Raw genomic sequence first — 13,748 nt, 5'->3', positions numbered from 1 at the left:
CCGGGGAGGGGGTGCGCATGGGGGTGAGATCCTAGGCCTGCCTCCAATTAGATCCTGGCCCGGGGACGGCTGGGAAGACCCCTCCCCCTGCTGGGATCAAGCCCACCAGGCACTCAGACATATCAAGCAGACCCAAGAGCCTGCCAGCCTCATTCACACAAACGACCTAAGGGAGATCAGGAGAACGATTGCCCCGCCATGTGACCGACCTGCGTCGAGGCCACACAGGCCCAGTGGAAGCTGAGTGGCGTCTGGTCACCATCCTCCAGGTTGGGGTCATAGGACTTGCTCCCGTCCAGCACCAGGTCCTGAGAGTCCGACCACACACGGTAGGAGCCACCCTCGACAATGGGCACCAGGCGCTCAGGGGCCACTGTCACATTGGCCTGGATGCTCCGTGCCAGCGGTGTGTCCCCAAACGACACCACAAACACAAAGCAGTAATGGCCCACAGGCAGCACCATCCGTGGCACCACCAGCTGGGGCCGGCTCACATCTACACTGGGCAGGGTCACCCGGGCCATGCGCCCAGGCCGCTGGCAGCTGGTGGCGCGATACACTTCCCAGCGGTACTCAGTCTGGTACGTGACGCAGTCGCGCAGGTCGACGTGGGCCTCCAGGTAGTTGCGCTGGGAGCGCCGCATAAGTACCTGCGGGGGCAGGGCCACATCCACCTCGGGCTCCCTGCAGGCCAGCACGTGGACGGTGACCGTGGTCTGCGCCACAAAGAAGCTCACCAGGTTGGAGGCGTTCACCTCCACACGGTAGTCCCCAGGCTGCAGGTAGGAGTGAGCCACCCAGGGAACCTCCGTGTCCTCTGCCAGGGCCCCATCCCCAAAGTCCCAGTGGTAGGCCACACGCCGGGGGCTGGGGCTCGTGGCAGCCTCGAAGCGGGCCGAGCGGTTGGTAAAGCAGCGGCCGCTGCGCAGCGCCACGTGCTGAATAACGTCCTGGACCTCAATCACGAGCGTGTGGTTCACGCCGCCCAGCTCGTTGAAGGCTCGCACGTGGATCTCCAGCAGCCCCGCGGCCACAGGAGTATAGGTGACGTCACGACCCGACAGGATGACCAGTGAGTCCCCCTGGACCTTCTGTAGCGAAAAGTACCATGCGTAGGCAACACGGGAACCCCGCTGCACCCGGGCCGTGAAGTTCCTCTCGGCGCCCGTGGCGATGGCCGGCTCGCAGCAGTCAGGCACCTGAAGCCCACCCACGGCCTCCAGTACCGAGACACGCACCTGCGCCTGCACCCGGCTTACGTGGTTCTCGGCCTGGATGCTCACCGTGTAGTCCCCGAGCCAGGGGAAGCTGCGGGAGAAGTGGGGCCCGGGGAGCACCTCGAGGCCAGCCCCGCTGACCTGTAGGTGGAAGCTGACGGCCGAGCCGGCGGCCAGCAGGATCTGAAAGTGAACCAGCTGCCCGGGCTCCACCACCTTCCTGCTGGCCCATAGCACCAGGCCCACGATGGGCTCCTCCACCGTGAGGTTGTGTGTGGCCACAACCCAGCTGACCGCGTTGGAGGCATTGAGCTGAATGGAAAAGGTGCCGGCGTCGGGGAGGACCACGGCGATGTGTTGGCCATGCCTGCTGCCACCTGGCACAGCCCAGCACCAGCTCACATTGGTGCCCAAGGCCAGCTGCCCCCAGAAAGGCACAGTGGAACTGGCCACCACAAAGCTGCAGTCCAGTTCACCGGCCCTGATGCTGAGGCCACTGACAGGCATTTGCACAGCCACCTCAATGCTGGCGTTGGCTGAGCCCAGTTGGTTCTTGGCCATGACTGTGACCAGGTGCAGGCCGGGGCTGGGAAAGCTGTGGGTGGTGGATGGCTCTGATGTCTCCCAGCCCAGCCCTTCCTCCAGGGACCAGGTGTAAGTGACGCCACTGCCACCAGCCAGCTCAGCACGGAGGGCGACACTTGCATTGACAGCCACCGGGTTCGGGGAGGCGGCGGCGGCCAGCCACCCCACAGGCTCCACAAAGTTCACGGTGCGGTTGGCCGAGGCGCTGCCCAGCATGTTGGTGGCCCGCAGCTGGACGTGGTAGGTGCCAGCCTCGAGCACGGTGAGCGAGAAGGCTTTGCCGCTGCCAGCCAGGGCCAGGCCACTGTCCCGCTGAGCAGTCCAGCTGTAGGAGATGTTGGTGCCATCCCTGACTGCAGCCTGCAGCTGCAGCGTGCGGTTGGTGGGGAAGCAGCAGCTACTGCCGCCACCCACCACCTGCAGCCCCTCGATGTGCTGCAGGACATAGATGAAGATACTGTCCTGGGCGGCGCCCACCTCATTCTCAGCCGTGACAATGATGTTGAAGGTGCCGACAGACCGGAAGGTGTAGGAGATGGTTGGGCCCCCAGGGATGGGCGTGCAGCGGTCACAGAGGACCCAGGAGTAGTGCACGTCACTGCCCGCCTCCAGGGAGGTGCTGAAGCTCACACTGCCGTTCAGGGGCACCACCGTGCGGCTGGCGTTGACGCTGAGCCCCCGCACACGCCGCTGCACAGTGACATTCAGCTGGGCCTCCCCACGGCTCACCTTGTTCCAGCCGGACACCCTGACGGGGAAGCAGCCCGTACTGCTGTAGGCGTGGGTGACCGCAGGGCCCTGGAGCCGCCCGCCATCCCCCAGCTCCCACAGGTAGGTGGCGGGGTGCCCGCGTCCCACAGCAGAGAACAGGTAGGGCTGCTGCAGCTCCAACACATGGGAGCCATTGACCCTGATGCCTGTGAGATCCACGGGCTCCTGCACTTCCACGAGTGCCGAGTCGTTGGCAGCTGAGATGTTGTTGGACACGGTGACAGTCACCAGGTAGGAACCTGAGTCCCAGTAGGTAAATGTGGCCTCGGAGCCCCCGACGCGGGCAGTGGCATCCTCGGTGCCAAAGTCCCAGGTGTAGCGGTAGGGGAATGGGGGCCAGGCGCAGGCAACGAGCCGGGCTGCGTCCCCGACCCGCACGAACTGCCTCTCGGGCCGCATGGTGATGTTGCCCACCTCAGGCTCCACACAGACGCTGCTGAAGTAATGCGCCTTATTCACGTGGCTCGACAGGACCAGCGCCAGGGGGAATGTACCGCTACGTGTGAAATTGTGCATCACTGTCGGGTCCCCCCGGACGGTCGTGTTGGACGAGCCATCCCCAAAGGTCCAGTCGAAGATGTAATTGGTAGGGTTCCCAGTGACGTGGGCTGTGAGCTGGGCGTGGGGCTGGGTGGGGATGCAGGCTGTAGGGTCGATCCACAGCACCTCCAGGACGAAGACCTGTATGGGCAGGCTCCGGGCCAGGTTTCCAGTGGGGCTGGACGCGCCCACGGTCACCGTGCAGTTCTGCGCCCGCAGGTACACGTGCTCTACTGTGGCCTCAGGGCCCATGAGCACTGTGCCATCCCCCATGTCAAAAGTCCATGTGACGTTGTCGCCCGAATCCAGGGTGGCGCTGACCACCACGGGTGCACCCTGCTCCACGGCCGGGCTCAGGCTCACGGTCAGGCCACGGAGCTCCTCGAAGACACGGACGCTGATGCTTGCCACTGTGCTGCTCACCATGTTGTTGACCTCCAGTCGGATGTGGTATGCGCCCCTCGAGGAGAACGTGTGGTTGACCTCTGGCTGGGGCTGTGTTACAGCTGGGGAGCCATCCCCGAAATCCCACGTGTACAGGACACCCCCAGGCGAGGGAAGCGGGTGCGGGAAGAAGGTGACAGGCCAGCCAGCCACCAGGACCCGGCTGCCCACGGCCACGGCCACGGCGGGCAGGGTGGTGCGCACACTCACAGGCACCTGCTGCGTCAGGTTCTCGAAGGTACTGGACACGAGCAGGGTCAGGTTGTATTCACCTGGCAGACAGGCCCAGAATGGGGACAGGGCCACCACCACCACCTACTCAGCAGAACCCCTCCTAACCCCATGCTGTGGGCAGGGGCCTGGGGTGGGGGTGAGGCACAAAGCAGGGCCCCAGTTATAACGTGAACAGAGAACGCCCTTGGACCCAGGCCCGGGTGCTCTCAGCACAGGGCAAGTTGCAGGGCTGAGGTAGAAAGAAGAGCAACCGTCTCTTGGGGTGACAGGGCAGGCATAGGTGCAGGGCTGGGATCATAGGGGCACCACTGTTTACTCTGCATTTCTGTGTGTGAGGCTTCTGGAATTTCAAAAATGACTAAAAGGAACCTCCCCTTCTCCCCCAAAAAAGGCTCAGGAAAGGAGTCTGGAGGGGATAGAAGGGTCCGGTTTCTGGCCGGCAGACTTGAATCATGGGTGTCAGAGGCCTAGTCCACCCCTCAACCCTGGACATCCCTTCTTTACTCCAGTGAGGGCCCTGCGCCAACAGCCCAGGCTGGATCCCGGGAGGCAGGACCAGGGAGGGGCTGTCCCCGGGGCAGGGCTCGCCCAAGCGGGAGGCTGGCAGGGCAGCAGGCCTGCCCCTTACCTGGGACAGTGTAGGTATGTGTGATGTTGTGCTCCACCAGCACCTGGGCCACTGTGGGGTCTGGGACCTGGAAGGACTCGTTGTATGGAGGCTTGAACTGGCTGATCACCTGCTCCCCATCCCCGAAGGTCCACCTGCCAGGGCAGCGAGCAGGCAAGTGAGCAGGCTAGGAGGGAGGGGTAAGAGAGAGGGGTAGGAGGGAGGGGTAGGGAGGGGTGGGGAGGGCCCGGCTGTAGCCCCTTTCCTTGCACCTCCTTTCAGGGTACCACCCGCCCTGCTGCAGCCCCCCAGCTGCTCCCAACGTCCTATGTACCCAGCACGTCCTGACAGATGAGGAGGTGGAAACTGGGGCCCACCCAGGGCCCAGCACACTCACAGAAAGGCCACCTCCATGGCCGAGTCCACGAGCACATCAGCCGCCAGCGCCAGCGTGGCATTGGGGGGCAGCACGGGCGGCACCGCAGACACCCGCAGGCCCCGCATCCTGTGCATCCGCTCGACGGTGACGTTGTAGTTCACGGTGACGTTGCTCACGTGGTTGGAGGCCGTCAGCTGTGGGGACAGGTGGCAGTGAGCAGGCCACCAGCCGGCCACAGGGCAGCGTGGACAGAGCCCCTCCCCGCACTCACCCACAGCTGCCACTGGGTCCTCGGGAGCAAAGCAGAACAGAAGGCACAGGTGAGCAGCGGACAGCCCAGCCCCCGCCCCACCCACATCCACCCTACTCTCCACCCTGTGCCCACGCCCCCCGCCCACCGAGAGCTTGAAGACGGCAGCGCTCTGGTAGATGACGTTGAAGACCACATTGTGGAAGGTCAGGGACTGCTTGTCATCAATGGTCCAGCGGAAGACCACATCCGAGCCAGCCTCCACCACGGGGCTGTACCTCTGCGGAAGGGCACAGAGTCAGCTGGCCATGGCCCTGCCCCCAGCCCAGGGTCTTTGGGGGACCAACTGTGCCCTCAACCCACGTCTATCCGCCTGGACATAGCTCCCTATGGGGCTTCCCTCTAGGCTAAGGAGGCCACATAGTGCGGGGCTGAGCCTGGGCTTGGTTACATCCTGACCTCTCTGTACCTCAGTTTCTTCATCTGTAAAGTAAACCCAACACCCGTGACAAGAAGCCAACCCACCTCAGTCTGTGCACCCCCAACCCAGGGCTCCTGCTCAGGCCCCCGTAGCTGGACAGCACAGTGCCATTTGGGAAGGCACATGAGTCTCAATGGGCCTCATGACTCTGGATGTTTACCTGAGTCACCTGATAGAACAGGTGTGAACAGGGAAGCCAGGGGAAGGGGACACAACTGCCCAACAGCTCCTGTGCTAAGGCTGCAGAACTGGTGGCTGCCTTATGTGAGGTGGGTACTCCCAGGACAGGGTCAGCCGCTCCCGGAGTGGCACCAACAGTGGCCGGGTGGCATCAGGCCCCAACCTCAAAAAGCGCTCACTTTAGCCAGGTGGGAACATAGCAGGGCCCCGAAAACACCCAGGATCAGCAAGGTCAGAGGTGGGTGGAGAGTTCGACAATTCGTGCAGGAAATGTGAAAGCAAAAAGAAGCATTTTCAGAGCAACTGTTTCACAGGGGACTTCCCCAGTAACTTAGGAATTAACGAACCATCTGAGGAGCCACTGAACAGGACCTGCCCAGAAACCGACACTGAGCCTACTGTCCCTGGCGGCCAAGTGCTCTCCTCGCTGGGGAGAGGCTGCCTTCTGCATAGGCACCTTGTCTCAGGGCGGGTCGGGGGGCGGGACCCACACTCACCACCAGGACGCCCTGCAGCACTCGGGCCTCAGGGCTGGGCGTGGCGCGGAGACCTCGGATGGGCTCCTCAGCCTTCACCCGCAGGCTGAGGTTAGCCCGGCCAGCACCGTTCTCCACCACAACCTCCACATCGTGCTCGCCCTCGCTGAGCCCGGGCAGTGCCAGCACTGAGAACAGGGTGCTATTGGCCTCGTGGGCACAGCCAGGCACCAGGGCAGCCACAGTGGCAGAGCAGGCAGCCTCGAAGGGCGCACTGACGTTGCCCCCAGGCCAGCGTGCCGTGGCCGTGGCGTTGGTGCCGGAGTCCACCTGGAGCACCAAGGCCGAGCCGTTGGTGGGCATGTAGAGGCGGCCGTCATAGGGGGCCGGGTAGATGGCCCGAAGCCCTGCCACCGGGGAGAACACGTTGAAGCTGCAGGACAGGTTGTGCCTGGACACGCTGTTGCCCACTGTGGCCCTGACCTCATAGCGCCCCGGCCGCCGCAGCCCTGGGTTGGGGCTCAGGCCCAGCAGAGGGGTGAGCCGCTCTGTGGCAACAAGCAGCCGCAGGGCACAGGCAGGGCCAGCCGGGGCCGCCTCCAGCTTGCCAGGCAGGTGGGCCAGCCAGGCTGAGACGTTGGTGGAGAAGTACGGGGCCTCGGAGCCAGGGACGCCGAGTGCCGGGGGGCAGCGCAGGAGGGCGCCCGGTCCGGCATCGTGCTGCAAGCTGATGAGGTCACCAGGGAGCAGGGGGCTGTCCTGGCCGTGGAAGGTGACCTACAGGAGAGGGGGTTGGGCCTGTGTCAAGTCCTCACAGTGGGTCAGGGGCCTGTAGGCAGCATTGGGCCAGGGGCTCCAGCGGGCTGCAGAACCCCCCTGGGGTAACCCAGAGTCACCCCCTACAGGGGTCTCAACACTCCTCATTCATTCACACACCACCAGGCTTCACAGGGGCCTCCAAGGCACTCAAGATGGGGACAGACGGAACACACAGGGTAGAGAGGATGCAGGCAGGGGTGGGCCTTCCCCAGACAGGGGAGGGACTTCTGGACACCGGCCAGCCTTGCCCAGAGAGGGGAAGAGTCCTCCTTAAAAGGCAAGTGCAAAGGCCCTGGGGCGGGAGCTTCTCACGGTTGGCAGAGGAGGAGAGCACTGCCGAGGCGGGAGGCGGGGGGGTTAGGGGACCTGGAGGGCTGTGCAGAACAATCTGCATTTTGTTCGTGTTTGATGGGGAGGCAGAAGGCACCTAGGCCAGTGATACACACCGAGTACTGGGCGGGGGGACCCGCAGGCACAGAGAAGAGGAACTCTTTCCACAATGCATAGGAGACCCCAGGGAGCCCCAGCCCTGATGTGGATCTGTTGGCACAGGCCCGAAGGTGGCAGGGGGCGTCCAGAGGCAGGCAGATGTTGGATCTGGGGCATGGGTGTCCTTCTGGTGTGCATGTAGGGATGGGCTCAGTCCTGTTTTCCAGGGACCTACTCTGGGGCTCGCTGCTGTTTCCTGGGGCCCCTGCAAGGAAAGGGGGGTGTCAGGTACCCCAATTTGCTAACAGATCACAAGGATGCCCTGCTACGACATGAGGTCTCGCCAGGCAGTGTACCCGGCCCCCACCATCACTCCTCTAACCCTCCCCACACCAGGCCAGCTGACTGACCCTGGTGAGTCCCCAGCCCCAGCAAGTTCCCCACCAAACCCATCCTTGGGATCCCCAGCCTGAGTTGGCATCTCTGTGGACCCCACTGTCCACCTTGAGGCTGGAGACCAGTCCAGTGGGCAAGGGACCAGCAGACACCACAGTGCAGAGAGGCTGCTCGAGCCGCCCAGGTCCCACTGCCAGGATGGAGTCCCACCTGTTCCTCGCATGGCTCGATACACCTGCAGCCGCAGCTGGGCAGGTCCGCCGAGCTCCGGGGTCCCGAACTCGGCAGCAGTGAGGAAGGCTTCGCGGCTCGGACTCAAGCCAGGAAACACCATCACCTGCCAGGGCAGGGGGGCCACTCAGCTCCACCGACCCTGGCCCTCAGCCAGCCCCACCCCGATGTCCAAACACCCACCAGGTCAGAGGGGAGGAGCCACCAGATGGGCCTTCAAGAGGCCCCCACTGGCCTCATTTCACACAGTGGGAGACAATGTCACTCAGGAGAAAAAAATCAGGTCAAAACCATCTGTGAGCAACAGGAATTGTACCTTCATTTCTAAAGAATCCCCAAGCACCGAGAGAAAAGGCTCAGGAGTGTTCAGAGCTCTCCCGATGCCAGGCCTGGGTGCTACTCCCCTCTGCACTGACTCTACTAGACACAGAATGTTAATAAGGCCCAGAAAAAGGCTTCTTGTTTTTTAAAGGGAACTGCAACAGCCACGGCAAAAAAAATGGAAGACCAGCCTACCTCAACGGGCTCCCGGGGGGCTGTGAGGGCCTCCTGCTGCACCAGGGGGCTCAGGGGCCCCTGCAGGTCCCCACTGGGTGCTCCCACAAGGAAGTTCTCTGCATCCCACACAGGGCCTGTGGTGCAAGTGTGCAATGAGGTGCTGTTTCCAGGCCGAGGAGGAGTGTGTTGGGGGCCCAGGGTGGGACCAGACCTGGGACTGAGCCACCTGGCAGTAGCCCCTGGCTCCCTCCACCTGTTTTGTCCAGTGTGGGCTCAGTCCGGGACAGCAGACACTCAGCAAACACCTAACAAACACTGAACAGCTAAGGAATGAACTGGGGTGCCAGGGGCAGCTGTCCTGGCCAGGATGGGAGGAGCTCCCAGGGTGGCCAAGGGACCCTGTATGCTTTGGAGGAGGGGTGTCCTGGGCCAGGGCAGCAGTTGCTCCCCAGCCTCCCAGAGGCCCCAGCGCACCTCCGGGCCGCAGCTCACAGACGTAACTGTGCGGTGCCGAGCACAGGTCCGTGTTGCACTGCCCAGCAGGCCCGAGCCGCACGCAGCGCTCAGCTGTGGCAGGGTGCGGCTCCCCGGGCAGCCAGTTCTGGCAACTCTCCAGGCTGAAGGCCTCACCCTGCGGCGCTGGGCCCACCTCTACCCCCTCCACAGCCGAGAAGCCGATCCACACGTCCAGACTCCTGCAGGCAGACAGAGGGAAGGGCAGGTGCTCGGGGGCTCCCCAGAGACAAGCTCCCCTCCCTCTGCCCTCTCTCTGGGGGCACCCTCCTCAGAGCAGCCTGTCAGGCAGGCTCTGCCTCTGTCCCCACTTTCCAAATGGGGAAACTGAGGCTCATACATGACTTGGCAAGCAAGGCCCACACCAGTACCCACCCAATCACCCATCCCATGGGGCCAGGTGCCCAGCTGAGACCCTCATGGAGCTCCACCTCACTCTGGCCCAGGGCCACGTAGACCTGTGTGTGCCCAGAGGTGAGGCTCCAGGTGTGGCATTTGGGGACCAAGACACCCACATATCAGCCCCCAAACAGGCTACTTCCCACAGCTCTGCCAGGGCAGAGACACCCTCCTGGAGGCAGGGCTTGTAGATACAAGAACAGGGACAAATATTGGGACAGGGTCAGACAGAGGGACAGGCAGCAGGGGTGTGGTTGAGGTGCTGTGGTCAGAGCTGGGTGCTGGGGTTGCATTACTACCTGGGAACCAAATGACCTTGGGCAAGGGCTTTGACTGCTTTGGGCCTTGATTTCCCCTCGGGAAGTCCTGGGTGACCCACAGTCCAATCAGTCCCTTCCCACACAGGGACCCTGGGAAAGGAGGGGGGCCAGCCTCTACCCCATCCCGCCCCCCAGCCACTGCAGGTGCTAAGGGCTGAGACCAGGCGGGGCCACCTATAGTGACCCCTACAGAGCACATGCCCCCACAGGCCTGGGCAGCCAGAGCGTCCAAGAGGCTCCTCGTGCATGGGCAGCGCTTGGCAGCAGTGACCACCCAGGGGGGGAGCAGCATGAGGAGCAGGAGGAAGTGCAGCCTCCGTGGTCACACCAGAACCTCCCCGTCCCTGCCAGGAGGGGCCCAGCATGGGACAGTGGGGGCAGGATACAGGGTCGGGGGTGCACCTCCCACAGTGGGCACCCCCGTGTCCACATCTGTGCCGGGAGAGCTGATAGGAACGGCCACACATGGGCACAACATGGCTCCTCATCCCCAGAGCCAGGCTGGCTGGCTGGACACAGCACCTCCAGACACCCCAATGTGCTCATGCTCCATTCCCACCCCAGCATTCTGGGGACCTCCCCCGACCTCCCAGCCTCTCCAAGGACCAGTGGCATTTGGGCAGGCACCTGGTGACGCGGGAGACCAGGAAGTGCTGGACGGCAGGACTGTCCACCATAGCCAGGGCGGCCCCGGCCCAGGCCCGGCACTGCTCCTGTGCCTGCAGCCAGGCCGCCTTCTCCACCACCAGGCGGTAGCAGCGCCCGTTACCAGGGAAGATCTCAGTGTCCGAGGGGCAGAGCGGATGCACCACTGAGGGGGTCAGAGAGCAGAGAGACGGGGCATTGATGTGTGCGCAACCAGGGCTGCCCCACCCACCCCGACTTAGGCCCAGGGGCGGGGTGGCCCCACCTCGGGCTGGCTCCTCGCCCAGGGCCACAATGCTGTAGGTGGCCTCGAGGCCAGAGCCGCCACGGTTTCGGACGCCAAGCTTCAGGGTCTCGTCGCTATGCACAGAGGCCAGACACATGAGCTCCAGGGCTACGGGAGCCGCCTCCACCCACACCTCTGCCCAGAGCCGAGCAGAGCCAACCCCCAGGGCCAGCACTGCCGTCACGGGATAGCGCCCAGGCAGCACATAGTGGTGAGTAGCATCCGGGCCAGCAACGTCCACCTCAGGGGAGCCGTCGCCGAAGTCCCAGCGCGTGGAGCTGACTGGCAGTGAGGCAGTGACGTGGAAGGCTGCGGGCTGGCCAGAGGCCAGAGGTCCTTGGGGCCCCACCAGGGCAGCCCCTGGGGAGGCAGGGAAGATGTTCTGGAGGAGGGTGGGCCCCCGACAGGTGGGGGCGGAGGGCAGTGGGGGGCTGGAGCAGGAGGGTAGGCAGGCCGAAGAGGCATTGGGAGGCCGGGCCAACCCGCACAGGCACCTGCCCTGCTCTGAGAGGGCCGCGAGGCCCCGACCAGCCGCGAAGCAGAAGGCACTGCAGGCCTCAGGGGCCAGCGGGCCCTCATGGGCAGCTGAGAAAGCCACCAGCGTCACGGCGCCCGAGCTGTCGTCAGGGACACAGGCGACGTACTCCTCACCTGGAAGGGGCAGGCAGGCTGGTCCCGAGGGTGCACCCCACCCCATTCTACACCCCAGATCACATCATCTCCGACCCTCCAACGGCTACGTGGCGCTCGCCCCCACCCCCAGACTGGTCTCCCCGCCTCACACCCACATGGTACCCTGGTCCAGAGGGCCTCCGTGACCCCTCCCCCAGTCAGTCTGTCCTAGCCCCTGTAATTATTTCTCTCGTGCAGCTGTTCCCCAATCCCCATCTGCCACCATAGGCTGGAGACCCCTGAAAACCGGCAGGGTTCCCGCCGGCTGCTTGGCCAAGCTGCCCGGCAGGGAGGGACCAAGTGTGTCCCGCCCACCCGCACTCACCACAGCTGCTGTCCAACAGGGGTCCGCTGAGGAGGGGCCGGCCGGCCAGAGGGCTGGGCCCAGCGCACGTGGCCGCCTCGGGCCGCACCACGCGGACCTGCTGCTCCTCTGCCCAGCGCGGCAGCCAGGCCAGACCACAGTCACACTCCAGCGGGTTCCCGCTCAGGTTTCTGCAGGGGGCGGGGCAGGCTCAGAGGGCAGGTGTGGGGGCCACGGGCCCAGCTGCCAACAGCCACCAAAACCAACAAAACTTACATTTCACTTAAATTAAATAAATTAGCAAATATTCCTTCTTCTAATGTAGAAATCTTGTTGTTGCTTATGTCCCTAGAAGAAAGGAGAGATTCGACATGGTCTGACGCAAGCCCCCTTAACCACAACAATGACAGGCAGCCGCCACCTGCCCACTGCGTGGAATCCCGCAGCGGCCCTGGAGGGGACACTCACAGCTCCGTCAGCGCCGAGAGGTTTGCCAGGAGCCCGACGTCCAGTGCCCGGAGCAGGTTGTGGGAGACATCTCTAGAGAGCAAAGCAGCTGTAGGTCAGTGCTGGGGCCCAAGGCAGGGCACAGAGTCCACCCGGGCCCACCTCAGATGCTCTCCAGCTGCAGCCTCCCACCTTCTGAGCTCCCTCTTCCCAGGGCCAGAGGTGGAAGACCTGAATGAACTCTCATCTGGACAGCCCGAGGCAGGAGAGAGCTGGCCCCTCAGCACTCCATCCATGCCCTGCCCCTTCCCCTCCCACCTGCTGCCCCCTCGCCCAGCAGGACTGCACCATGGAGGGCAGGCTTCACCCCTCCACACAGGGTTCAGAACACACAAGGAAGCCCAGGGGTTTCCAGGGCCAGGGGACCAGTTGCTACCAGCTGGAGGGTGGGGGGAATGTGGCACAGACCACACAAACGGGAAGGGGGCTCTGGTGGACGACCCCATAGCAGAGCGGTACTGACAGCCCGTGCTAAGTCTCTGGGGTCTGGGCACCAGAGTTAGAGCTGGATCTCCATAATCCCAGGCCCTCAAGGTCAACAGAACCATATCAGAGAATCGAACATGGTGCAAGACACGGGAGAAGAGTCACGGGTTCTCAAAGCATGAAACTATGAGCAGAAATAAAACATCAAAACCCGAAAGATCCCACTGCACAAAAACATGCAACTTCCACACAAAATATCATAAAATCAGAAAACAAACTACAAGCTGGGAAAAGCACTAGCAATTCAGATGATGGATTAAAGGCCCATAATCCCCTTTCCACATATGCTGTTAACAAACCATAAAGCAAGCTACTCCAAGGGAAAAAAAAAAGCCAAAGATGAAAATAGGCAAGATTAACGAAAGATATACAAATGTCACAGATACACAGAAAAACACCCCGTCTCATAACTGGAGAAACACCAATGAAAACAGCACAACAGCACTTTTTGTCTACCATCACCCCCAGTGCAGGTGACGTGGTGGTGACACACCAGTGACTACACTCCAATGACTACATGACCTCAGCCCCTCGCGAATCTTTCCGAGGATACACTCTCTAGTCAACAATTCCACCTCCCCGCCCGGCACAGAGGTGGAGGCCAGTCACCTGGCCCGTCCACCTCCTGGGCAGGGACCCCGGACCAGCCTGACTCAGTGGACACCTCCAGTTGCCACTCCCCCCAGGGCTCCCTGTGTTCCCACAGGTCTATACCTCCCGCCATAGTCTCCAAACTGACGAGGCCTGGGCCTCCCACCCTTGGAGCCTCTGCCCTTCCAGGTGTCACTCTGGCCCTCTGATGTCCCCAGAATGCCTCTCACCAGGCCTGCCCTTCCCTGGCCTGTCAATGCCTCCTCCAGGCCTATCTGTCTCCAGGTCCTGTCAACTCAGCTCCTAAAACATTCAGACTCCCCCACCCTACCCAAGCCACAGCCTGGTCCAGACCCCCATCCCTGGGCACCCGCCCAGACTTCACAGTCCCTCTAATCCGAGCTCCCGTGGCAGCCTGAGGGGTGTCCTGAAGCCCAGCTCCATGAGCCACCCTCTGGAATGGGTTTTGCTCTCTCCACCTGCCCCAC

The 13,748-nt window shown here is 63.1% G+C and overlaps 1 protein-coding gene across 1 annotated transcript in view; it reads right to left on the bottom strand.

Moving 5' to 3' along the window:
* The window catches only part of PKD1 (polycystin 1, transient receptor potential channel interacting), a gene marked incomplete at its 5' end in the record, with an annotated part of 46,311 nt that overhangs the window by 17,940 nt on the left and 14,623 nt on the right, over nt 1-13,748 (bottom strand). Inside the window, 14 exons of the mRNA XM_007453667.1 lie at nt 210-3,829; nt 4,420-4,553; nt 4,796-4,971; nt 5,176-5,307; nt 6,186-6,941; nt 7,430-7,677; nt 8,019-8,145; nt 8,556-8,671; nt 9,012-9,232; nt 10,397-10,580; nt 10,680-11,351; nt 11,698-11,867; nt 11,953-12,024; nt 12,145-12,216. Of these exons, the coding sequence (XP_007453729.1) occupies nt 210-3,829; nt 4,420-4,553; nt 4,796-4,971; nt 5,176-5,307; nt 6,186-6,941; nt 7,430-7,677; nt 8,019-8,145; nt 8,556-8,671; nt 9,012-9,232; nt 10,397-10,580; nt 10,680-11,351; nt 11,698-11,867; nt 11,953-12,024; nt 12,145-12,216 (6,700 nt within the window). The remainder of the gene's footprint in view (nt 1-209; nt 3,830-4,419; nt 4,554-4,795; nt 4,972-5,175; nt 5,308-6,185; nt 6,942-7,429; nt 7,678-8,018; nt 8,146-8,555; nt 8,672-9,011; nt 9,233-10,396; nt 10,581-10,679; nt 11,352-11,697; nt 11,868-11,952; nt 12,025-12,144; nt 12,217-13,748) is intronic.

Source organism: Lipotes vexillifer, unplaced genomic scaffold, assembly GCF_000442215.2.
Source record: "Lipotes vexillifer unplaced genomic scaffold, Lipotes_vexillifer_v1.1 scaffold914, whole genome shotgun sequence".
Lineage (NCBI taxonomy): Eukaryota > Metazoa > Chordata > Mammalia > Artiodactyla > Lipotidae > Lipotes > Lipotes vexillifer.
Note: the sequence above shows the minus strand (reverse complement) of the source record. Positions and strands in the feature narration are given on the sequence as shown.